Source organism: Chrysemys picta, chromosome 5 (assembly GCF_011386835.1).
Source record: "Chrysemys picta bellii isolate R12L10 chromosome 5, ASM1138683v2, whole genome shotgun sequence".
Taxonomy (NCBI): domain Eukaryota; kingdom Metazoa; phylum Chordata; order Testudines; family Emydidae; genus Chrysemys; species Chrysemys picta.
In genome coordinates, this window is record NC_088795.1 from 93,978,156 (window position 1) to 94,003,986 (window position 25,831).

Genomic DNA, 25,831 nt, shown 5'->3' on the forward strand with positions numbered 1-25,831 from the left:
CTAGCACTCTCTCCCCTCTTTTGAAAATAATGAAAATAGGTCTTAGAACAAAATCAATAGTCTCCCCCCCCCCCCGATTGTGAATGAACAAATAAAGTTTACCCACAATTGCAACAAAATCTTACTAGTTCAAATGTCTGTCTTTCCTTTTATATCTGTCAGCAGGGCCCAATAAGTGAATGAGCCTCAGCCCCATCTACTCTCACAGCAATTTAACTCTTCCTGTCCCAATTCCTTAAGGCTGCAGGCCTGAAATGGAAAACCTGTTTTTGGTCTTGGTTCTACTTGGGTAGTCCCTGCCCAACTGTCCAGAGTTTTCTGGGTCCCAGATGAGCAATTTTCCCATTACACAAAAAAGTTAGTTTTTAGTAGACAAGAGGGTGTTGAGTTTGTAATATACTTTGTATTAATTAGAAGTGGCTCTAAGCTGCAAAATTCAGATTGAAACTTTTCCATACTTTGGGAGGGTTTGTCTCTGGCAAAATCAAATATTACAGAGTACACACATAGGTACTGTAGGAGTAAAGCCAACCCCCAAAGTTAAAATCATAAGTGTGCCTGAAAAATTTAGACATTTATTAAACAGATTTTTTTTAACTGCCTCCTGATTTTTGAGCTCCCCTGCCCACTTCAAGTGGGTGTGATGATTAGTGTTGCCAGCTCTCAAATTGATAGTAACATAATTCTGGCCACTGATGAAGAAAATCTCTGGAAGACCTAAGTGAGATTGGGGCCCCATTGTGCTAGGCATTATATAAACAGTAAGAGACAGTCCCTCCCTGAAAGGTTACAGTCTACAAAAGTTACAATTTTGTGCTGCAGAAGGCACAAAATAAGTCAATCAGTTCTCAGCCCAAAGTATTTTCCATCCATGAGGCAAAGTGAAGAAGGCACACTAGGGAACTGAGAGGAAAGAATAACTTGTAGTCAGCCTGGGGAAGTCACTATTGCAGGAGATCCTAGTCAGGAGCTGTGGCTTTATTAACAAAGTCTGGATAAATTTATGACCATTTGTAATTAGACATGCTAAGATAAGAGGAATCATTTCATGTTAACAAGTGTAAACTCTTAATTTCAGGGATCAAGAAGGAACCTCCATATTACTTTGCCCAATTTGCCCACTGAATTGTGGCTATATTTCACTTTTTATGGAGGCATGTAATATTATATAAGCCACTGTTAAGAGGCAGGATACTGGATATGATGAATCTCTGGTGCAGTCTGACAAGATGAAACATCCATGCCGCCTGACTATTTAAGAGATACTACCTCTAGTTTTCAGAATTTTATTGGCCATTAATCCCCTCTGGTAATTGAAAAAGCTCTTTGGGCCTGGATCTGATCTTGAGCTATTTTTACTTGATTGTGACTATTGTCTTGAATGGTGTTATTCCTGATTTACACTGAATTAAATGAGAACAGAACCAGGCCTGCTGTGTCCAGTGTACTTACATGGCGTTCAAAGGCATGTCTTTATCTCCTCAAGTCTGTATATAGCTCACCACAAGCTTATAAACAAACATGTAGCTGTGAAAAACTTAATGCTCCAGTCCCCTGGGAATGTGGGTTTGTATTTTGCCCTCAAAGAACAGAGTGGGGCTTTCACCTTGAAATCCCACTCATCTGATCTAATCTGATAGAGGCAAAGTTTTCACCCAGATGTCCCTTTGCCTCTATGCTACTATTTAGTCTCCTAGCTTTAAATTTTGCTTGTGCAATTATTTGCCCTAGCATATAATGCATTCCATGTCTACTGTAGGCATTTACACAGGCCCATTTTCACAGATTGAGGTTTTGCACATCTTTGGGTACAGTTTTGAAGTCTGTCTTAAAATTTGTGTGTCACATTTTTGCTGTTTAAAATAAAACTAGCACATGCCAGAGAGGAGTGGGAGTTTCAGAGTCTCAGTTTTCATCAAAAGCAAACCAATGTGTTTTGACTTCTCCTTTCTGGTAGCATTAATACACTTAAAGTCTCCTTTTTATGCATTTTCCCCTCTGTTTCCACTTTTGAAATCATATGACAGACTTCCGTAATTTATATGAAATTTACCTTTAATAGATTGTTTAAAGGTTTCATCCAATATACTAGCACAAAGTGAGCACAGAGGTAGAAGGTTTACTGCTTTTCATCTCTTAACTAACATAGTAACTACCACTCATGAGTAAGATTGTAGAACTGGGCCCTCACAGGATTAATCCCACACTGGCTACTCATATGAGTAACTACTACTCAATGCGAGTAAGGGTTGTAGATTTGGGATCAGAATTGATAGCATGTACATGTTATGAAACCGTACCCAGCCAAATGCTCTACAAAATCAATTCTTTAAATTGAAGCAGGGAAGTTTACATAAATTACTAAACCTACTATTTAGCCTGTTAACAGCACTGAACCAATAGCAGTCCCAGACTGATGGGACTTTCAAGCAATTTATTTATCTGACTGGCAAAGCAAAGCTTGGAGAAGAGCAGTTGTGCAGGATGGAAGGAGGAGATATTAAAAAGTTTCTGTATGGGAGCCCATCAGTTAAGCATAATGGCTTTGCACCACAGAACATTAATTGCCAGGTAAGTGTTATCATACCCAAGATGGAGGTGGAGAACTAAACTTGGAAAATAGAGTTTGGAGTTGGGTTTTATTTTGCTATTCTAGCCAATTACATTTAGATTTGTGGCAAACATTTCTGCTAACATTTGAGATTGCTGGTGAAAGGCTTATTTCCACTGTTTTTCTAAACCATTCTGTCAGACTTAATCATGCACAAACATCTGTATGGTTCATCAAGAAGTGAAAATCCAGTAGGACATTTAGATGTAAAAAGGTGCAGGCCAGATTTGGATGCCTTATCCCCTTGCCATTTATAGGAACAGCCACTCTGAAATGCTTATCCCTATCAAGCGTAACATTAAAACTGGAAAACATTTCTTCAGTTGCTATGAATGTTTTAAGTTTCATCACCAAGCTTACAGAGAATAATTGTTTCAATGAGAGACTACAATTCAGTGATTGGGAACTGGAGTAGGAGATCTGGGTTCCAGGACCAGCTCTACTTCTGACTCCTAACATGACACTACCTAGTGGTATTTGTTATGAGGAACCAAATAAGCATGTTATGATGCTATGCCAGTACACTTGCATGTCTGCCTCATGTAAAGTTGACTCATTGCATATTGACAAAGTTCTGACACCTAAAATAAAGTTGGAAGGTATTAATGGCTTGATTTTTCAGAAGTGCTGACCACTGCAGCTCCCATAGTAGCTGTGGGTACTCACCCACTCTGCAAATTATAATCTAATTGCTACCATGTGAGATAGGCCTGCAAGAACTGGGGCAGATCCTGGACAACAGGTATTGTGAAAATCTGGAAGGATGGCAACCTGAAACTCACAACTGGCTGGAACAAGATGAGTGATGTGTCAATGGAAGGCAGTTTCAGTTTCTAAATAATGATTTATTAAGTAGTAGAATGCTTGGAGGAAGTTGCAGAAGGACAAATCAAAACCTGTAGTGATGAAGCACAGATATTGATATTTTGGTTCCTTACAGGCAAGTTAGATTGTGTTGGACTCTAAGAACTAGAATTATTCTGAAAAGGAAAGTTTCAGAACAATGTGTGCGGGTTTAGTTATGTTGACTCATTTTTAATAGTCGAAGTTGTGGATAAAAAGCCCCTGCTGCCTGAAAAATGTATTATGTAATCAGCAAAAGTTTCTGCAATAGATCCTGCTAAACTCCTCAAATAGTAATGTTAGAATTATGTGAAATGGGGAGTTGGTTCCTAATTATAGGGGTGTGCATTTAACAGTGTTATGTAAATAACCACCACTAGCAACCAGGTATTGTGTTTCCACAGTGTTGACAGTGACTGATTTTTAAAAAATGCTTTGTCTTCATCAAAAGTATTGTGTGGTTTAGGACTACCTTAATTTAGTGATGGCTAGCAATGAAGTGAGATTTTTCTAGAATCACCAGTTTTGAAATCCCAGTTTTGCTTTAGTCTTACCTGCCTCTGTACATTTTAAGCATTTAAAATCAGACTAGAATTATGGGATTACAAACTGAGGCAAATATTGATTGGTATCACTTACCTGCTGCCATCTGGAACAGCAATTGGTTTAACAGACAACACAGTGGAGGTGAGAGACTGAAATTGGGAAGGAGAGGAAGAAATTAGACAGGAATATTTTAAGATGGACTGCAGTCACTGTTTTTTTTTTTTTTAAATCATTGAAGAATTTGTATTTTCTTACCTATCCTTCCCCTATCAACTCTATGCCTGATCTTTTTTTTTAAAAAAAAGTGTCAAACTGATCCCCAAATTTGGTGCCTGAGTAAGTGATGTGAGCAGATAAGAGTACTAGCTATAACAATCTTTCATCACCACAGGAAAGCAATTTGATCAAATGATCAGCAAAATGAAGTGTATATATGCCTGTGCATGCATGAGGGGGAGAAAGTTCTTGTCACTCTTTAGTCAGCTATATGTTTAATATACAATTATCACTTCAACTTTTATCTTCTAGATGATTTCTAACTTTTCATAGCTTTTAAATTTACATGTAAACCCTGGACTAATTTTATAGTCAATGCACAAATATGCAGTACTTTGAGAGGATGGGATAGCTGCTGTGAGCAAATCTATCTCTGTGCAGGTGAACAGGTAGCTGTATGGGGGGGGGTAAGAGCAGGTAGCACAAACAAGGGACACTCAGTGAAGGACCAGACTAGTAGAAGAGGTGATGGTTATAATTTCACTTGCTGTCACCGTAAATGTAACATTAAACAATTTTTAAAAAGGTATTAACATTTGGGTCTAGATGGAGACTAAAGCAAAAGAAGGTGAAGTGGGCAGTGACATAGAAAGCACACAAATTTTATTTAAAATTCATTATAATGTAATTGAGGATTTGTAGCTTTTGAATATTTTTAGTACAGTATTGAGAGTGGTCATTTTATCCATGCTATATCTGTATAGTCTACCAAGAATTTAGAAGGACAAACATACATTTCCTGAATGAATTTTGAAACATTCAATTGTGCAATGATGTGCTAATGGACTTTGACACTGAATTCCCTTTCTTATTAATGGGAAGGCCTTTGCCTCCAGGCACATGAGGAATAAGAGCATAAATTAGAACCTTTAGAAAGGTTAAGACACCAGTTTAATAGGTGGAAGGGAAAAATTCTCACTTGTTGATTTGGGGAACTTTTGGTATTTGCCTAGAGCTTGTTTTTTCCAAACTTTGACATTTCCAGTCACTAGTGCCTCATGTGAGAGCTCATTTTCAATCTTAGTCTTCACAAGACACTTTGGCCCAAATTTTCAAACATGTCCACTAATATTGGGTGCTTTAGCTTTGGGGTGCTCAACTTGAGTGTTCAATATCTCTGAAAGTTGGGGCCTCAATGTCTCAACTCCATCTGACTGGTATCAATTACAGTGGCAAGACTAGCAAACAGGTCTGATATCTACATAAAGACTGAGTTCACCGACCAGGATTTTCAAAGGTGACTAGTAATTCTGAGTGCCTTAATTGTTAGGTGCCCAATTCGAGGCATTTTTTTTTAAAGGGGCCTGATTACAAGAACCAGGTACTTGGCACTTTAAGGTTAGACACCCAAAAATTGAAGTACCCTGTAAAGGTGTGGATTCACCCCTGCAGCACCCCCTATTGGTTGCTTTGGGGAATCAGCTCATCCAGCATCTGGAACACCCTCTGCAGGCCAGTGATCATCTGTCCTCTTCTGGCCCCCGTATCCCTCCCAGGACCCAGTGCCCCTATTATTGGGATGCTGCCCCCTGGCAGTACCCCACAGATCTGGGTCTCCCCTCCCTTGTGAACCCCCACCCACTATCCCCACCTTGCCTCAGTACTAGGCCACTGCCAGTCACCAACTAGCCCCCACTCCCTAGGGCAGACTGCAGTATAAACCACTCATCACTGGCAAGAGGTGTTTGGACCTGCTGCCGTGGCCTAGCCCTGGGCTGCCCTCTGCAACCCCCAATACCTCTTGGCCTAATACTAGGCCACAGCCTGGGGCTTTCCAGGCTGGAGCTCCCCAGCCTTTCCCCAGCCCTGCTCCTCTCAGGTACTCTGTCTTAGCTCCCTGCAGCCAGGCCCTTCCTTCTCTCTCTCTCAGTGCAGAGAGACTTTTTGGCCTCTGGCGCCCAGCCTTTTTATACAGGCCAGCTGTGGCCTGATTGGGGAAGTAGCCACAGGTGTGGCTACTTCCCCAATCAGCCCAGCTTTTAGAGCTGCAGCCCTTTGTCAGGGCTGCTTTAAGCCCTTCCCGGAAGGAGCCGGGTAACCACCCTGCTACAAACCCCAAATCACTAATCATTTCTGAAAATCTTGTCCAATATAATTTGAGGTGAATTTTCAAAACATGATGCATATTCAGTTTTTGTATTACCATTTATGCATACAAGTTATATGCAAAAATCACATGTGCACAAATGGAGGCCTTTTGTAGACAGTGTATCTAAAAATAAATGTCAGAACAAATTGGTACAGATTGTACCCCTTTTCTTTTGCTTTGTATCCCTATCTTGAATTCCCGCCTCTTACTTGGTTTTAAACAATAGTTTTGTGTTAAACTCACGACATCTATTAAAAAAAGTAATATGAACCATGAGAGAGTTATAAAAATAAAGTTATGAGCATGAAAGTTTTCCAACAGCTGAAACGGTCATGATCAGCCTTACAGTAGGAAGGAAGTTATTCATATAGACTTCTTATTGTGCAACAGTTTTAAATGGCTATTTATCTGAAATATTTCTCAAGGTTTATGGCAAGTTATTTAGAGATGACAAATATCAGTAAGGCCTCTAGCACACACCAATCCTGTGCATATGATCTCTTACACCAGTTTTGGCTGATTAAAAACTTGGACTATACATCAGAGACTGTTCAAGTAAAACTCATGCCTATGCTCAGTGAATATGGAGTTGTCTCATGGAGACTGTAGATCTAAGCATGTGATACTACATGGATCAAAATAGAGTATCCTTACACAAGATGAGGGGTGCAGCAATGAATTTAATTTTTTCCTCAGTCAGGTACAGCCCTCAGTCTCCTGGCAACATGCCAATGTAGCCCTCAGTTGAGCAGTGTTAGACAGGAATGTTCAAATAGTTAGCTTGTGTTAATTTCCAGGATGTTGGATCTGAGTTATATTTTCCAAAGTTTTCAGGTAGCTTTGCTTAAGAGCACCTTCCCTTTTCAATGGAACAATACAAACAGTCCTTGGCTATCTATAGGCCTGTTTTTCACCCAAAAATCTAATCTAGTATAGTAAAGCTCTCTTCCCCCCCCCCCCCCCAAACCCCCCCTCTCTCTTTACAGGATTTGATATTCAATGGCTGGAAATCTAGATATCAAGTGGCCGAAATGAATGTGAACCCTATCTTAGAGGAGATTCTGATTAAAAGATCACAACAGAAGAAAAGGACTTCTCCCTTAAATTACAAAGAAAGGCTTTTCGTGCTTACGGAATCAATGTTGACATACTATGAAGGTCGAGCAGAGGTAGGAGATAAGGTTTTATATTCCATTGCTTTTGTTCTCTGAGAAAAATGCTTGCTTTTTTTGTATTAGTGGTTTTCTTCCTGTAGTATATTGAAAATTTTCTGTTCTGGAGGTGTGATGGTTGTGGGTGCTACTGAATGTGTATCACTGATCACTTCCCTGACTGATAGCACAGATTTATGGAGACATAAATAATCACTCCATTCAAAAACAAATGTAAACAAGGATCTAATCAAGTCTGTCAACTGTTAATCCATAAAATGATTTTAATATCACTTTGAGAAGTATTTAAACTAGGATGATATTCTCAGCCTCCCAAGTACAGTGTCAGAAAGGCTTAAACTTCCTGCTGTAGTTTAACGGTACCCCATTTCCTACAGACACTATGCAGTGCTACAACCCCTGTTGAGTCCCAGGCTCTCACATGTCTTCCTTGTAGAGTTAGTATAGGCGCTTATGCAAGTGCTCCCCCAACCTCTCCTCCCCCACATGCACACACAAAAACCTCTCACCTGAGTTAGGTGGTGCTTTCAATCTGGGCTAGCAGACACTGCTCAGGATAAGGGTTAGAGCCTGGCTTCTGCCTTTGCTCAGGCTGGTAACCTGTCCACTTTTCACTGAGTAAGCCATTGAGTGATTTAGCTAGTAAATATTCCTCCAGTGCCTTCCCACAATTTCCACTTTCTGCCCAGAAGGACTGACAGGTTCTCAGAGTTCACCGTGAAAGAACTTGAGTTCATCACAAAGAACCCTGGGTTATGCCCCCAGAACCTTAGCAACACACACTGTTGAGCACAGCACTAGTGAGGAAAACAGTAATTTGGGTATGACTTTGCAGTATGACTGCTCATACCCAGGCTAACTCTGTAGCAGAGAGACACCCAAAGAGACAAGAACCAGTTGCATATACTAAGACAGAGCATACAGTCAGGCTACATCATAGTAGCAACACTGTTTGCTTTATGCATTGTTATATACAAAAGACTACATTAATAGAACATTGAGATTGCAAAAGCAAGCATTTTGCAAAAAGTTAAGAAAGGCCAGGATTAAAATTGCATGTGGCCTTATCTACTGTACAACCCCATGTAGACCATTTTCCCCTTAACTGAAGGCTTAACTTCCCTTTGAATTTAGCTCATGTAAATGTAAGGAATGTGACAAAATGGCCAATGTTGGGTCCTATGCTTTTCTTGGTGGTGGGGGGGCTAGGACACTGCCCCTTGCCCCTGCTCTTGGGGCACCCTGGGCCCTGTTAGGGGCCTAGCAGGGCTAGCTTTAGGGCAATTCACCCTAAGAGGGCCTTGCACCGTCCCTAAGGACCCTTCACTGACGTGCTGCCAAAGGCACCGGCAGCCAATCGAGCTGCCGCCAAAGACAGCAGCAGGACTTCGGCGGCAGCTCAATCACTGCTACGGAAGAAGGACCCTGTGCCGCCAAAGGCACCGGCAGCCAATTGAGCTGCCGCTGAAGTCCCACCACTGTCTTCAGCAGCAGATCTTTTGAATCGGGCCCCGCAGTGCCTAAAGCTGGCCCTGGGACCCAGGAAGATGGTAGGAGGGAAGCAGTCTGGTTTGTCCCTCACTCTGAGCCATAGTACCTCTCAACCCCTGCAGGTTTCTTACCCCTTGGGTAGAATTATCCTCAGTCCTTGACACTGGGGAAGGGAGTCTTTCTGCCTAGCTGGGGCAGGGTTTCCCTTCCTCTAGGTCTCTGGTCTGCCAAGTCTCAGCAACACAGCTCCAGTCCTCTCTTCTTCTTTCCCTGCCCCCGAAGTAGGGGATTTTATAAGGTTCCTGACAGGGCCTTAATTGACTACAGGTGCTCCAATTAACCTGTAGTAACCTTTCCTAGTCTACAGGGAATCACGCCTTAATTAGCCTAGGGCTTATATATCTCCCCTCTCCCAGTGCTCCCTGGCCCTGCTGTATCACAGGAGAAACAGCATTTGATGTGAAGAACACAAGATGAGCCAAATTTGCTCTCCTTTACATTGGTCTACTCATTTAATCATGGTTACTGAAATGAAGGAGAACACCAGCTTGTGCTTTGCTACTCTGGTAGCTGAACCATTGTCTGCATTAATTCGGCTATGGTCAGCAATAAGTAATTTTTGTAGTGTAGACAAATCCTCTGACCCTCACCCTCAAGTGAGCTCTAGGATCATTTTTATCAGACAGCCTACACCTGATATGGACAAGAATATCCTCAAAATGAACATCTGGATTCTCTGCTCCACTAAGACCACTTTGTGCAGTTTAAGCAGCAGAAACTAGTCTTAAATGACTGGAGATAGCCAGTGGAGAATTCCTTCTGTGCTTCCACCTGCAGAAAGTTGGTCGAGGTGGCTGTCTTGCCTCCTGTGTTAGCTGCCCCATCCAGAGTGTAAGGGGAAGGAGGGGCACAACAGGATGTGGTGGAGCAGAGTGCCACTGTGCCTGATCCTCCTCTGGATAATAGCGTATTAGAAAGTTTACACCAGTTGCAGAATTTAGAGTAGGGCCCTTGCTGCTCTAACTTCCACTGGGGCATGCAGCCAAAGGTCAGAGAGCTGCAAGCAGATCCCTGCAGTTACCCCTCTCCACTAGAGAGCAGAGCTTAGACATAGTGGAGGATCAAGGCCCAGATCAATACTTGTATTACTGTATTGACTATGGAGTTCACAGGTGTATTTGTCTTGGGATGTGGATTAATCTCTTCATTTTCTGTGCACATGGCTTTGGTTTCAAATCTTCTTGGAACGGTTACCTAACCGTGCATGTCTTGTCTCAATTAACTTCTGGCTCAAAATAAAGGTGAAATTAATTAACACCTTTTCACTGCCACCCTGAGGAATCTTTTTTTTTTTTTTTTTTTTTGACTGAAATTCTTTTGGGTGCTAATTAGGTTTTCATTGATTTGACTCAGTGTATTATCTGAAGCAATGTTACATTCTCTCTCTCTCTCTCTCTCTCTCTCTCTCTCTGGGTACTAAATTTGGAGAGACAGGATACATATTTTTCAGTAACTTCATTTTAACAATTCTGCTGTATGTTAAATAAAAATGATTGACACATGAAGGCCTCTCTGAAACACTGATGTTAGTGGTCCTTTGTGTCACTGAATAAGTGAAGTGGAAGAGAGTCTATTTTTTAGATTTCTGGCGGAGGTTGTAGATCTTTATCTGCAGTAAGTTAGTTGATGGTATATCTATGAACTAGATCAGGTAGACAAAACTGATGATTCAATACTAAAGTAGTTCCAGTGCCTCTGATTCTTATATCTTTACTGTATTATAGTAGAATAGTTGAAGGGTTTCTGCTCAATCAGTTATGTGGCTGAAGTGCGGTGGTTGAATTTTTAGGCATTGTTAATAAAGGATAGATATGGATATGGCATAGAGCTAAACTAGGGTTACCATATTTTAATTTAAAAAAAGGAGGACACTCCACGGGGCCCCTTCCCCGCCCCAACTCTGCCCCTTCCCCGCCTCAACTCTGCCCCCTCCCCTGAACACTCCGCCTCCTGCTCCTCCCCCTCCCCTGCTTCCCGCGAATCAAATGTTCGCGGGAAGCCTGAAACAGGGAGGCAGCAGGTGGGCTGGGGCTGGGGCAGGGCGCAGCGTGGCCCAGTCCCGCCCTCCTGGCGGCCGGCCAGCCCAGGCAAAGAGGCTCTGGCCCCAGCCCCGGCATCTCCCGCTCGGCTCGGCTCGGGCCCCGGCCCCAAGGGCCGAGCACCCCTGCGCCGCCGGCCCGGCCCCGGCCGAGCACCACCGGCCCCTCCCTCCCTATTTTCCCAGACATGCCCTGCTTTTTGGGATTTCCTCCTGGATGGGGATTTAAGGCCCAAAAAGCCGGACATATCTGGGAAAATCCAGACGTATGGTAACCCTAGCTAAACTGTAGGTTAGGGCTGATGTTTACAGTTAAGATTGATGAGTAAGACTGGGAAATTATCAAGAGGATACCATGATATCTGCTTATCCGCTCAGTTGCAGTGGTACCAGTCTCAATCAAATGTGACATATTTAAGAACTCTGGGCCATCTTCTGCTGCTGGATGCACACGTACAACTGCCCATGTAGCCAATGAAGCTGAGGCCTCAAATCCTGACTCAGTGGGTGTTTACCTGAGGAATAACTGAGTAAAAAATGAATGAGGAGCCCAGGACTTGAGTTTAGTTTAATAACTGGGCCAATCCATTAAAATAGACTCAATTAGTTAATATGCACAAGAGAAATGGTGGGTGGTTCATGACTGTAGGTAAAGAAACAAAATTAGATACGGAGTATGTCTGGTAACAAGGGGAATATTATATATATTAATAACAACGAAAGGCAGAATCTGGATTCTGCTGTCCTGTAACAATGTAAAAGTAGTAATGAAGAAGCATGCACTGTGAAATACTGTTGAAACAGAGATGATATGCAGTGCTTAAAGTGTGTGTGTTGGGGGTGGTCTACAGACCTGCCATAAATAAAATATTGAGATGGTCACTGAGGAGCATATTCGAAGCACTGTTTTACTAAAGCTGCTCCTGCTCCCAGAGAGCCCTCCCCAACTTAACTCACACACTAATCATATCACGAGTGCTTTATCAGTAAAGCAAATCTGCATCACCAGGAAAGAGGGAATTTTTTGCAGATTAGCTTCAGCAGCCAGTTTTTTAAAAAGGGAAACCACATACAGTATACTGAACGAAACTTTGGGGAGGGAAAATTTTGGCTAAGTACACTGGGGCAAAGCCCTAGACTTAGGAATAGTACCCAGGGAATTTTAGTGTTCCTGGTAAACAGATAGGATCTTTAAAGGTTTAATTTCTTCAAAGTATCCTGCTTTTAGAGAAAACAAGGAGAACAAAGAGCTTTATAAAAGGTAATCAGGGTAAAAGGAGGACACAAACAAATCTCAACAATGGAGATACATACCAAGGATAAATTTAGCTCAATATGTTGTGCTGAGAAATTTAAGAACTAGTTAGAAAGGAAGGAGGTTCTGTTATGGTTAAAATGACTTCCATTTTTGGCTGTATTGCTCAGATACTGTGAAATTATTGTGTGGGTGTTGGAAAGATCGCATGACTGCCTTACAGGATTGTGCTAACAAGACGACGCACAAGTCAATCAGTGACTGATTAAAATCCCCCAAACCTAACTAAGCTGTTGTGGGTTGAACAATGTGTCAGTGTTGGGAAGAATCCTTACAGTCAATTTTCACATTGCAAAAGTGGCCAATCAGAGTGGAAGATGATTGATCTAATCTGTAAAGATGGAAAACTTTCCACAGATCTGCTCATCACATAGACGCTGGAGATGGTGGTGGTGAAACAGTCATTGCCCCTTGCCACTCTGAACTTTAGAGTGCAGATATGGGGACCTGCATGTAAAGTTCTAAGCTTAACTACCAGCTTAGATCTGGTTTTGCTGCCACCACTACCAAGTGCTAACTCCCTTCCTTGGGTAGCCTTGAGAGACTCCTCCACCAATTCACTGGTGAACACCGATCCAAAACCCCTTGGATCTTAAAACAAGGAAAAATCAATCAGGTTCTTAAAAAGAAGGCTTTTAATTAAAGAAAGAAAGGTAAAAATCATCTCTGTAAAATCAGAATGGAAAATAACTTTACAAGGTAATCCGATTCAAAGAGCCCAGAGGAACCCCCTCTAGCCTTAAGTTCAAAGCTACAGCAAACAGAGGTAAACACTCTAGCAAAAGGAACATTTACAAGTTGAGAAAACCAAGATAAACCTAACACGCCTTGCCTGGCTGTTACTTACAAGTTTGAAATATGAGAGATTTGTTCAGAAGATTTGGAGAGCATGGATTGATGTCTGGTCCCTCTTAGTCCCAAGAGCGAACAACCCCCCAAACAAAGAGCACAAACAAAAGCCTTCCCCCCCCCCAAGATTTGAAAGTATCTTGTCCCCTTATTGGTCCTTTGGGTCAGGTGTCAGCCAGGTTACCTGAGCTTCTTAACCCTTTACAGGTAAAAGGATTTTGGAGTCTCTGGCCAGGAGGGATTTTATAGTATTGTACACAGGAGGGCTGTTACCCTTCCCTTTATAGTTATGACACCCCTCCCCCCTTTTAAAAACCTGAGCATGTTCACAGCCAAGGACGCCAGTTAGGTAGTGCGGAGGGGGTGGCCAGCTGCTCCTCCAAAGAGCAGCCCTGAGTTGCAAATGAACTGTCTACTGGCTCACCTGAGCATGAAGGACAGGCAGTCTGCTGGTGCTCTGAATGGACTCCAGGGTTGCTTCAGAGCCCTATTCTCATAGAAGAGCCGTGAATGACCCACCGTGCTGTCAGACACTGCTGCTCTGGATGAGAGAAGGCACAAGTAAATCAGTGAACCCTGTGCACCTGCAGCTGGTGAGTGGGAGCACTTGGAAGAGGGGGTGGAATGAAGACTCCCCTTCATCCCTTACTCTCTCTGTATGGATGTGTGATTGACAGGTGAGGGAGCTACTCAATGGGCGTGCTGCCATATGATGTATAGGGGCACTGCCTGGTGATTGAGGTAGAGTATAGCGGTGGGGGACATTGCTAGGTGATTTGGGGGTGAGTACAGGGGTTGGGGGCACTACCAGGTGATTTGAGGTGAGTATGGGGTGAGGGCACTTGCAGGTGATTTGAGGCTGTATGGAGGTGGGAGGCACAGCTGAGTGATACAGGAAATAATCACAACAAATGCTCCTGAAACAGACAAATTTTTATATCTTAACCTTCAAAAAATCCAAGAGCTTGCGGGGGCCCCTGCTGAAAGTTGCCCTCTCCTATTCAAATGTGAAATGGCAGACCTGTTCATGGCTGTCCCTCCCAGAGCAACACAGCCCAGCTAGCACCCAGAGCCTGCTCTGTATTGTGCAGTGCGCCAGCCAGGGCCTAGATTGTGCGTTGTGCCACATACTGGGCCCTCACCTGCCAGCTGAGGAAACCATGGTGGTGGCTCCTCTTGGCATTGGAGACCAGCCTGGTCTGGGAAGCAGACCTGTCACCCAGTGGTGAGGGGCTCTCCAGCAGGGAAGGGAAGGAGTGTGCATGGGAGAAGGGGAGGAACCGGGGCTCTGTGAGAGGTTGGACTGATGCTGGGAGGCTTCCTTGAGGACTGTGGAAAGGTCAGGTTGGGGGGGAAGGGGGCCTTCTGGCACCCATGGCTGATCATGACTTTGTAGATACAACAATGAAGGAAAAAGTGCTGCCTTTGCCTCCACCATAGGCATTGCATAAAATCTGAAAAGCTGTTTGGCCAGGATTCACAATGGGATTTAAACACTGCAGTGCTGACTTTTGCAATGCTTAACTTCCAGACACCTCAAAAATCTCAGGAACAATGTGAGAGGGGAGAGTTAGATGCATAAGAATGCAATCCACAAAAGCCAGCATGCAGGCAGGGAGCCACCAAAGCTAGCTAATGGGAGATGCACAGGAAAGGGATGTGTCCTAAGCTGTGCCCCTCTTACAGAAATAGGGACCTAATTCAGGGATTTGCCTACCTCTGCTTGTGATCCACAACTCACCACTCTGAGTCAGGTGGCTTAGGGCCTAAGTTGTTTGTTGTGAGAATAAGGGAGACACCCCTCTCTCCATGCAAAACTAGTAGGTGGTAGGGGCGTCACTGCCTATTTTATAACTTTTTAGCCCAGTTCAATTTCCAGTTTCAATTTCTCCCCTCTGCCTTGGAGGAGAGGGGATATTAATAGGTGTCTCCTACCACAGGAAAGTGCTTGAACCAGTGAGCTATGAGGAATATAGTCTGGTGTGGGGCTCTCAGTCTCTTCCGTTGAAGCTATTCCATTCTGTATAAATAATTAGTCATTGGAGCATTGGGTCTCCCACCTCCCAGGTGGGTACCTTAACCACCAGGCTATAGTAATTTAGGGTGTGGGGTTGTCAAGAGCAGTAGATGAGAACCATAAAGTGATATGGAGCAGGAGAGCTAACGAGTAAAGGAGGTAGCATTGGAGAGCAGAAGTAGCTTGTGACAACCTGTATGGTTTCATAACTTGTCTTTGTGGAGTTAAATTAAGTTACGGTGAATGTGTTTAAGTGCAACATTTGAAAAGTGGCGTAGGTCTTAGATTCGATGTGTGTGTGTGTAGCTTGGTGTTTGTGGTGACTGTGGTTCTTTAGCTGTATGGAGCCAAAACACATGAGGCAAGCAATATGTTTCAAATAGGGGTCATTTAAAAATGTTTCCTTTTCATAAGTTAGTAACTATTTCCCCAAAAAATAACATGGGGAATGCAATTGTCCTTTAAAGTGTTCTTCTGTTAAATTTGTAGAATAAATTCAGTCATTAAGATGTGAAACAGAGGCATTTTAATTCTGCTCTAAGTGCAAATCTCAATCAGTCCTAAGAGTGGCACTACTAAAGAAGACTCCATAATGTTTGACTCTGCTGGGAAACCATAAGGGTGGAAACCTGAAATAAATTTGGCAGACGTTGAAAGGAAATGCTGGTAGAATAGTTAGCCAATACTGAATCAGCAATTCTGTGAACAATAGAAATGTTTCCATGTACATATAAATAAAAATAGCGTTCACTGTTTGGGAGTTGTGATGCTACCTGATCAGTTTTCTACAATGATAAGAAGGTGGGCACTGGTGAGCCTTAAGTACTTGGTGCTCATATACACAGAAGCAACTCCCTTCCCCCTACCCTAATAATAGAGAGGAGGAATAGATCTCCTAGGTGTATCAGCGTGATACAGTAAAAGACAGTGAAGAATTCAGTAAAACTTTCTGTAGGGAGGGGACCTTTCTACTTAACTGTTTGCTGTTATTTTATTTAAATAACTGAATAAATATGTTAGTAATAGCAAATCAGGAAATTCCCAGGCCAGTTTTTATTTAAGTGAAAAATAATTTGACTTGTGGTAGCTGGACACGCCCTTCCTTTGAATCAGGGCTCCTGACTGTAATAGAACACCAGGGTAAAAGCAAATCTTGTTCTTGAGCATCTTATTAAAGTGGAGGCTCAGCTGACATTGAATTAAATACTTTTTGGGTAAAGTCAGCCCTGGCATAAGTGAAGGAACTTTGCTTCAATGGAGCTGGACTTACTGATGTCAAGGTCAAATTGAACATTTTTCAGTTTTAATACCTCGTTTCACCAGAATGTATGCTTTTCTGCATGAGCTGAAGTTTCAATCTAAGTCAGGGGTTCTCACAGCAAATTTTTTTGGTGACCTCAGAGTGCGGCCACCAACTCTTGCTGCTTGCCGCTTTGACAATTTTTCCTAAAATACTCAATTAACTTTAGGAAAAACAAATAAATATGCACCTGTACATGACCAAATCTTTGTAATTTATTTATGTAGGTTTTTTTTTCGAAGACTCAATAATAAAAATAATGTACAGTTGTCTATTCTTTACTGGACCTACACAGACTAGAAACACAAATAAGGTGCTTTGCATATTCTTGATTTTGTTTGTTTGTTGTTTCTTTTGCTTTTTGGTTGCTTTTTTAAAAAAAAAGACTTGCTAGCTAGTAAGTCTGCTGCTGCAAAAAGTAATATTTGTATGTTTGTTAATATCACTTTTCACAACAGACTTACTAGCTAGCTGGGAGGCTGTGAAAAGTGCTATTAACAAATATCAATTTTCACAGCAGACTTATTCAACCATCGCATGCCAGGGGATAAACTAAGCCCTGGATGGAAAGATGGGTAGGAAGACAGTGGGGGCCTGGTGCAATGGGGGGCCATTGATGTGGGGGGGGGGAGGTTAGCTGAGGGCTGACACCTGCTGCGGCATGGCTGGGGTCCAGAGCCAGAAGCCCCATGAGCAGAGCCTGTGACCCCTGGGCTGAAGCCTGAAGCCTCACCATCTCTGGGAAGGTGGGGAACTCACTGGCTGCCTGCTCCTCCAGAATGTGTGGCTCCAGAGGGGGGCAGGGCCCAAACCCTCTTGGGGAAGGACCACTGGTTTGCTGCCCCCCCACCTCCCAGTCATTGCCCAGGAGGATGTGGCCACAAGAAAAGCTCCTAGTGGCTGCTTGTGGCCCTGGTGGCTGCATTTGAGAAACACTGGTCTAGATAGTTACTATATTATGTTTTATAGACTGCAGCTGGATTCACTGACTGCTATATATCCTCTTCAGATGGCCTGAAAATACAGTATAGCTGTGGGTGGTGTGGAGAAAGTAAATAAGGAAGTGTTATTTACTCCTCTCCTAACACAAGAACTAGGGGTCAACCAATGAAATTCATAGGCAGCAGGTTTAAAACAAACAAAAGGAAGTATTTTTTCATACAACGCACAGTAATTGCTTCCACAGAAAAAATATTAGAAAAATATTTACTTTACTTTTACTACTTTTATTGCAATTTAGTAGCTGGAAACAAGCAGGAGCCAGCAGCATGTGACTAGCCAGCTCTGATTGAACCACAGGCAAATGTTCTTCAGCTCACAATTTGAGACCAACTGTTTGCTGTATCAGCAACAGCTCTATATAAGAGAGATCAGTATTATTCTACTGAGAGAGCTTCCTATTCAGTGTGAGAATGAGAAAATCAAGCAGCTATGTAATCTGTGAAGTCCCTGTCCTGAAGAGTTTACAATCTAAATATAAGATGAGACAACAGGTAAATACAGCAGAGAGACATATGGGTATTATGCTAAGGGTTGGGCAAAGTCTCATGGAGGCTGGTGGGTGTAACAGCGACCCTTTGTTCAGGATAAATGTAAGAAGCAATTAAACTCTTTTATGGAATAAGATAGCTGAAACAATAGAAGCCACCAGTCGGACTGTCTGGAGTGGCCACCGACTGAGTGCCAACCTCAGGGCAGACTGTCAAGAAGCAGGGCAAAAAACCCAAACTGGTTGTGTGTTCTATACTTAGGAGTACAAGTGTGAACTTCTAAAACACTGTAACAGTCTCACAATGGAGTCACAGACAGTCTCCTGGGGCATTCCAGTCTATCTTGACACCCAGACAAGCTTGATTCTGTGATAGATGGTCATTTTACACCAAAGATCACACAATATTCAAGTTACTCACAGTTCCAAAGGACCAGTCACTTACCCCAGGTCACCTTGCACCGTAGATCTAACACCAAAGATAACACTTGTAGCCAAGCCTATAATAAACTAACTAAGGATTTAGGTCATGTCCACACTACAAAATTAAGTTGACCTAAATTACGTTGGCATACAGCCGCCGTAGAAATTACATTGCTCTTGCATGTCTAAACTTTGTTCCTTCTATCAGCGGTACCCGTCCTCATCAGGAGCACTTGTATTGATTGTACTGTCAGTGTGGGACACTGTGGAATGGCTCCCGAAAGCCAGTAACAGTCAACATAAGCAGCGCAGACGGTGTTGACCTAACTACATCAACCTTGACTCTACGCTGCTCATGGAGGTGGAGTTATTAAGTTGGCATAGCAGGGCAGTTACGTCGGTGGAAGTGAAATTTTAAGTGTAGACACTTCCATAGTTAGGTTAATGTAAGCTGCTGTGTCTCAACCTAACTCTGTAGTATAGACCAGACCTTATTAATTAAGAAAAAGATATAGTTATTTACAGGGTCAAAACAGGTAAGCATAACATGCACAAATGAGTTATAGTCAGGTTTCAAAAGGTAATAGAAATTTCTATAGTAAGCAAAGTCTGTATATGCTTTAGGGGCTAACTCACGCAAAACAGTTGGGGACTCCTGGCATATGCTTAAAAATCTCGCCTCTCAGAGTTCAAACAACAAAAGAATAATAAATTCTCGTTAACAGGCATTTTTATTCCCTTACCCCAGCATTCAAGCTGTGATGGGAGAAGGGCTTGGGCACTTACCCTCTTCTGGGCTATAAGGCTACAAAGCCTTCGTTCCACAATGACCCATTTGGATTCAATAGTCCTACCTGATGGGCAAGAGATAACACTTTCTGTAGGAATCCAGCATTTTACAGTTGGTGAAGGGTTTTTCATTTGATTAATTACATAGTTTCAGAACAAACATTTTACAGTTAGAGAGCAAACACTTAAGCACTACTTTATAGCATGGGATATAGAAGTTATAAGTGAGATTAATTGCTGCAGCAATTTACAAGCTTTCCATAAAGTCTAAACAAATTCTTATAACACTAATTTCTATTTTAACTATATTAACCCAAAGTTAAATCAGACTGGTTTCCAGCTATGCATCTGTCAGTAAAGCCTGAGGCCTTGACATCAGCTGGCACCTGGTCTGCCACTGTCACACTATCTACCCAAAACATAGGATGCATCCAAGGCTGGTCTCTGAGCTGTGTGGACAGAGGGGTTTGACTGGGGGCTAAATGCAAAAGCAGGATGGAGCTGTGTGGATGCGAGAGAAAAGTAGCAGAAACACAACAGAAGCAGAGAAAGAAGGCAATAAGAAAGCCCCAGAGACCTCCACAGAAGCACTTATAGCATGATGCAGAGGAAAAGCTAAGAGAGAGAGATTTTGGGCTGAGTGCTGGTGAGAAAGAGGCTTGGAATTGTGAGCAAAGAAATTCTCCTATTGTTTGATTCCTTCTGTGTTCAGGGAAACAGGATATTGTGATATTTGGGTAAACAAACAGGATTGCATCAAAGAAATACCTGACTCCATTGTCAGTTTCTCCTTTTAACAGGAATAATCTGCAAAACCCCAAATATTGGCTAGCCACTCAGGTCAAAAGGGCATCAAACAGTAGGCCTCAAGGAAGAGAAGCATTTGAAGGAGGGAAACAAGGCTTGATGTTTGTTTACAGGGAGCTCCTTCCATGAATGAGGGGCAGCATACGAGAAAGCATGAAGGTGCTCATTTAAACATTTAACAAATGGGTGATGAAGGCTGACATTATTGGTAAAGTGAGGGTAGGAATTTATGTCTAAATAGCATAATAAGAAATGATAGGCAGGAAGGAATTATTTGAAGATCCTTAAAAGCAAAGACAATTAGTTTGTGTCCTTTCATTGATACTCCCTGTGTTCCCCATTCAGCACTCAGTCAAACCTCTTTATTCACACAGCTCAGAGACCAGTCCAGGATATATATTGTAACACACTCAAAACTGCCTTTACCAAAGAAGGACACTCCACCAGAGAAGTAGATCACATCATAGACTTTAAGGTCAGAAGGGACCACCATATCATCTAGTCCAGCAGTTCTCAAACTGTGGGTTGGGACCACAAAGTGGGTTGTGACCCCGTTTTATTGGGGTCACTGGGTCTGGCTTAGACTTGCTGGGGCCAGGGGCCAAAGCCCGAGCCCAACTGCCCAGGGCCAAAGCTCAAACCCAACAGCTTCAGCCCTGGGCAGTGGGACTCTGGTTACAGGCCCCCTGCCTAGGGCTTCAGCCCTTGGGCTTTGGCTTTGCCTCCCCACCCGCCCGGGGCAGCAGGGCTTGGGCGAGCTCAGTTCCCCCTTCTGAGGTAATGTAGTAATTTTTGTTGTCAGAAGGTGGTTGCGGTGCAGTGAAGTTTGAGAAACCCTGATCTAGTCTGATGTCCTGCACATTGCAGGCCATAGAATCTTACCTACCCACTCCTGTCCTAGACCCCTAACCTCTGGGTAAGTTACTGAAGTCGTCAAATCATGATTTAAAGACTTTAAGTTACAGAGAATCAACCATTTACAGTAGTTTGAACCTGCAAGGGATGTGTGCCCCATGGTGCAGAGGAAGGCAACCCCCACTCCCCCGCCCCAGGGTCTTTGCCAAACTGACCCAGGGGAAAATTCTTTCCCAATCCCAAATATGGTGATCAGTTAGATCCTGAGCAGGTGGGCAAGACCCACCACCTAAATACCCCGAGAGAACCTGCTTCAATACAGAAATAACCCCCACCCCGACTGCACATCCCTAGTTGTCAACAACCATCCCATGCTGGAACCCATATGGCGTATCAAACAACTACAACTCATACTCAATGAGGACTCTATTCTGAAATAAATCTTTCCTGAACCCCACCTTCTGGCCTTCAAACAACCTCCCCCCCCAACCTTTCCAATTCATCATCAAAAGCAAGCTCCCCACACGCTAGGACACATCAACTCAAAGCAGCACCAGACCCTACAGAACAACAGATGCAAAATCTGTAGACATATCTCTCCTGCTACAATGATCAACACCCCTCCCAACACACCTTTCAAGATCCCTGGGTCTTACACATCCCTGTCACAGCATGTGGTGTACTCATCCAGTGCGCAAAATGCCCCAATAACAACTATGTGGGTGAAACCAGACAATCACTATGCCCATGAATGAATTCACACAGAAAAATGATAAAAGAAAAAAGACACCAAAAAAAGAACACTTTTTACAAAGTGGTCATTCTATGTCTGATGTCTCAGTCCTCATCCTCAAAGAAAACCCGCTCAATATTTGCAAAAGATGAGCCTGGGAGCTTAAATTTATAACTGGTAGACACTAAAAATCATGGACTGAAGAGAAACACTAGATTTATGGTTTATTATAACAATCTATAACCCACTAACAACCCCCCATCCCAACTGCCTTTTTTCCCCTATCACTGAAGGATATTAACAGGCCACTTCACCTTGAATAGTTCCTTGAAATGTGAGTTAACAATCTGTCCCATCTTGTATTTAGCTGTGACACTCTGAGTACATTTCCCAGATCTGAAGAAGAGCTCTGTGCAGCTCGAATGCTTGTCTCTCTCACCAACAGAAGTTTGTCCAATAAAAGATATTCCCTCACCCACCTTGTCTCTCTAATATGCCTTGTCTTGCACAGGGCATCCAGCCATTTGTACTATCATGCTATGTTCACAGGAGATCTCAGACAGCTTTGTTCTCCACTGTGCCCCTCTGGTAGAAACCATCTGCCCACCCCACCAGGGCTGCCCCTATCTGAGCTGGGCTTCTCCCTCTTAAAGCTCTTCCACCAAGTGTGGCATGCCTTATCGGTGTGGTGGGGATGTCTGAGCTCATAGCCCCTTCCTGTCAAGTTTGGGGTTTGTATGCCCTATCTCAGTAGTCATCAATATAAAATACCTATGCAAATGCCTTTACTGGACTTGAACTAAAAGAATGTGCTGAAGCTAATACTAAGGCCATGTGTACACTACTACTTTTGTCAGTATAACGTATGTTGCTCTTGGGTGTGAAAAAAACATCCCCTGAGCAACATAAATTACACCATCAGAAGTGCTGGAGTGGACAGTGCCATGTTGGCAGGAGAATAAGGCACATTTAATCCCTGTGCAAATGGCCTGCACAAGGGACCACTTCAGAACTCAAAATGGCTTAAGTGGGACATAGAGTGGTACATATGCCTTGACATGCATGTCTTCACAGGGATGAGTTTCACCCTAAGTGAGGAAAAATACATTCTGCAGCAAAACCTCCCAATGTTGGCTGTGCATGGTTTGGAAAAAAAGAGTCAAAAAGAAAACTCTGGAAATCCTCCTAAAAATTCATATTGTAATTTTATATATTTAAAACATCCTTGGGGTTTTCCTTGTTGTTTATTTCATGCAGCTGCATCCATTTCAAATTGTTGCAGAATTTAGCACAAATGTGCTGGAGAAATCAAGAGGTAAAGGTGCACCTAAAAGTTAGGTCATGCATGACACAGTATAAAGAGAGTCTTACCTAAACGCCTTATATGATTGCAACAATGTAGCAAGAGTATGACTGTCTACATTTGACTGACTATCTCTCAGTTACAGGAAGAATAAATTACAGATATCATGCTGTAGCAATGGTTAGGAAATTGCATCAGCATTGCTGCTGAGAAAATAGGGCGGGTATGCTGAAGATACTCCTTTTTTCCTTTCTCTTACCCTGGCAGTTGGCCTCCTTCATTCTCATTCAACTGTGCTCTCTGTCTGTGGCAATGAATGCTCACTTTTATGTTGGACAGGATGAAACCTAAACACTTCCTTTCACTCAATTTTTTTCTTGCTGTTTACCCCATAGAGTTCTTCTAGCAAATCCTATCACTTTTTGTCAGTCATCTTTTATCTTAAACTCTCATTTTTATCAGCCATTTCAAATTGAAGGGGAAATTTGAGATTAGTTGGCCTTTGCTCTATTTATAATAATACATAATTTTTTTTATTTGGAAGCATTTAGGGTTTCTAGACATTCAGCATAACTAACACAAACTGACAAGCAAGGAAATGAAAAAGAGGCCACATAGCAGGCTGGCTACAGCTGGATGATTGTTAAAGAGATTGCATGGTTTAAGCACTCATCTGATTAGGGATTTAGGACCAAAATCTCAAAGGTATTTAAAATGGGTAGTTAGAAGCCTAAATGCCTTTGAGGATCTGGACCTCATGGCCTTTTCCAATGCCTAGTCTGAAATCCAATGAAAAGACTCTTGCTGATTTCAATGAGTTAGGATCACACCTTAATAGAGAAGCCGGCTCCAGGGGATACTGGGAATAGCCAAACTTGTCTGAGGTTTCTGAATGCTGTATAAAAGGAAGGTTAGTGTTCAGGTCAGTCTGATCTAGGTTCATGCTTAGTTTTCGGAACACAAGCTCCATATGAAAACAGGCTGGTGACATCATGGCTATGAGATTTCCCAGATGTAAAGTACAGGGCTCAGGCAGGAGAGAACAGACAGTACTAAAAGCAAAGGGATAGAGACCAAGGATGAGAGAGAATGGAGCTACTTCCTGGCAACAGGGACTTATGGAGGCTTAGTTGAGGTTTTTGCAACTGGAATGGCTTGTGTGCAGTTTTTTTGATACTTTTGAAGATAAGCAGAACTTTTGTACATTTTGTAAGCTAATAAATAACACAAGAAAATTTGCTGAATCACCAGTTTCTGTTCCAACAAGGAAATGACCCACTGAAAAGTTCCAAATCTGCTACTATTCACCCACGAGACAATTTCATGTTTATAAAAACTGTATTTGTTTGATTGTATCCCTCTTCCTCATTTCTTGTCATCTTAGATTTCCAGGGTAGGAATTGTGTCTTTATATGAATTTGTATAGCCCCAATCCTGACTCTAGCCTCTAAATATTACACACATTCAGTGTATGCAAATTGAATTAGTCACCTAAATTGGATATCTTCCCTATTCCCCAGCAGTGCAGGGAGCAAGACAGTAAACCAAACTCATGATATAGAGGAAAATATGAACCATGTCTGGCATTTTGCATTTTGGGGAGGCTTCATTTTCGCTTGCCTTCAGGTGTCCATCTTATTGCTACTCTGGTGATAGCATCAGTTTCCATCCTAAGCACATGACCAATCCATTTCCAATGCTTCCTGGCAATGATGCTGCTCAGATCCTGTTGGCTGCACTGTGTGAATAGATCTTGGTTTGAGATTGTTCTGAGCTAAAAGATACGGAGGATTTTTCTGAGGCAGGTTGTATGGAATGAAGACAGTTTGGACATGTCACACTTTCTCATTTCCCCAGCATTCTGCACAATAAATAGTGTTGAAAGTACGCAGCTCTGATAAATCTTGAGTTTGGTTTTGGTATTGATGATTTCCAGACTGTATTTAAGTTCCTGAAGGTGTTCCTGGCTTTATTGATTTTGTTACGGATGTCCTGGCTTGTTCTACTGTCCTGGCTGATGGTGCTGCCCAAGTATGTGAAAGTTTCTACATTGGTGAGAACGTAATCCTCTATCCATACTGGTGATGGTGAGGCAATATTAACGGTCATGGTATCTATCTTATTGCGGTTGATTTTCAGTCCAATTTGCTGGCTGAAATGCCTCTTGGCATGTCTTCTGTTGTACGCCACATTGCCCAGTCAATGGCAATGTTGAAGAGGATTGCAGATGTAACACACCCCTGACGTACTCCTGTTTTTACTTCAAAACTGAGCTCACTGTGATCAACACTGCATGTAAAGTTGAAATAGAAGCTTTTGATGACATTAATTATATGAAAAGGAATTCCATATGCCTGCAGAATGCACCATAGGTTGGTCCCATGAATGCTATCAAAAGCCTTCTCAAAGTCTATGAAATTTATGTAGAGTTGCCGTTGCCATTCTAAGCACTTTTCTATTATGTTTTGTAGAGTGAAGATCTGGTTTGTGCCTCCACTCCCTTTCTGAAAACCAGCTTGCTCTTTTCTGAGAACGCTATCAACTGTCTCTGATATAAGCTGGACTATGATCTTACACAATACTTTGCTTGGCACAGATAAAAGTGTGATACCACGCCAGTTATTACAGTCACTGAGAGTTCCTTTCTTTGGAATCTTCACTGTAACCCCATTGGTCCATTCATCTGGCACTTTTTCCCTTTCCCAGACTGATGTAAATAGAGGGACCAGGATAGGTGCTGCTAATTTAGGATTTACCTTGAACAATTCTGCATTCAAGTTATCCTTGCCAGGAGCTTTCCCATTTTTTAAGGATTTGATTGGTTG

General features: G+C 42.6%; 1 protein-coding gene across 5 annotated transcripts in view; it reads left to right on the forward strand.

The window, feature by feature from the left end:
* The window catches only part of TEC (tec protein tyrosine kinase), a 144,429-nt gene that overhangs the window by 63,430 nt on the left and 55,168 nt on the right, over positions 1–25,831 (forward strand). For all 5 annotated transcript variants that reach the window (XR_010601885.1, XR_010601886.1, XM_065598078.1 and 2 more), the window contains one exon: positions 7,352–7,534. Coding sequence is in view for 3 of the 5 variants with exons in the window: in XM_065598078.1 (XP_065454150.1) it covers positions 7,352–7,534 (183 nt within the window). In the remaining 2 variants the exon portion in view is untranslated. The remainder of the gene's footprint in view (positions 1–7,351; positions 7,535–25,831) is intronic.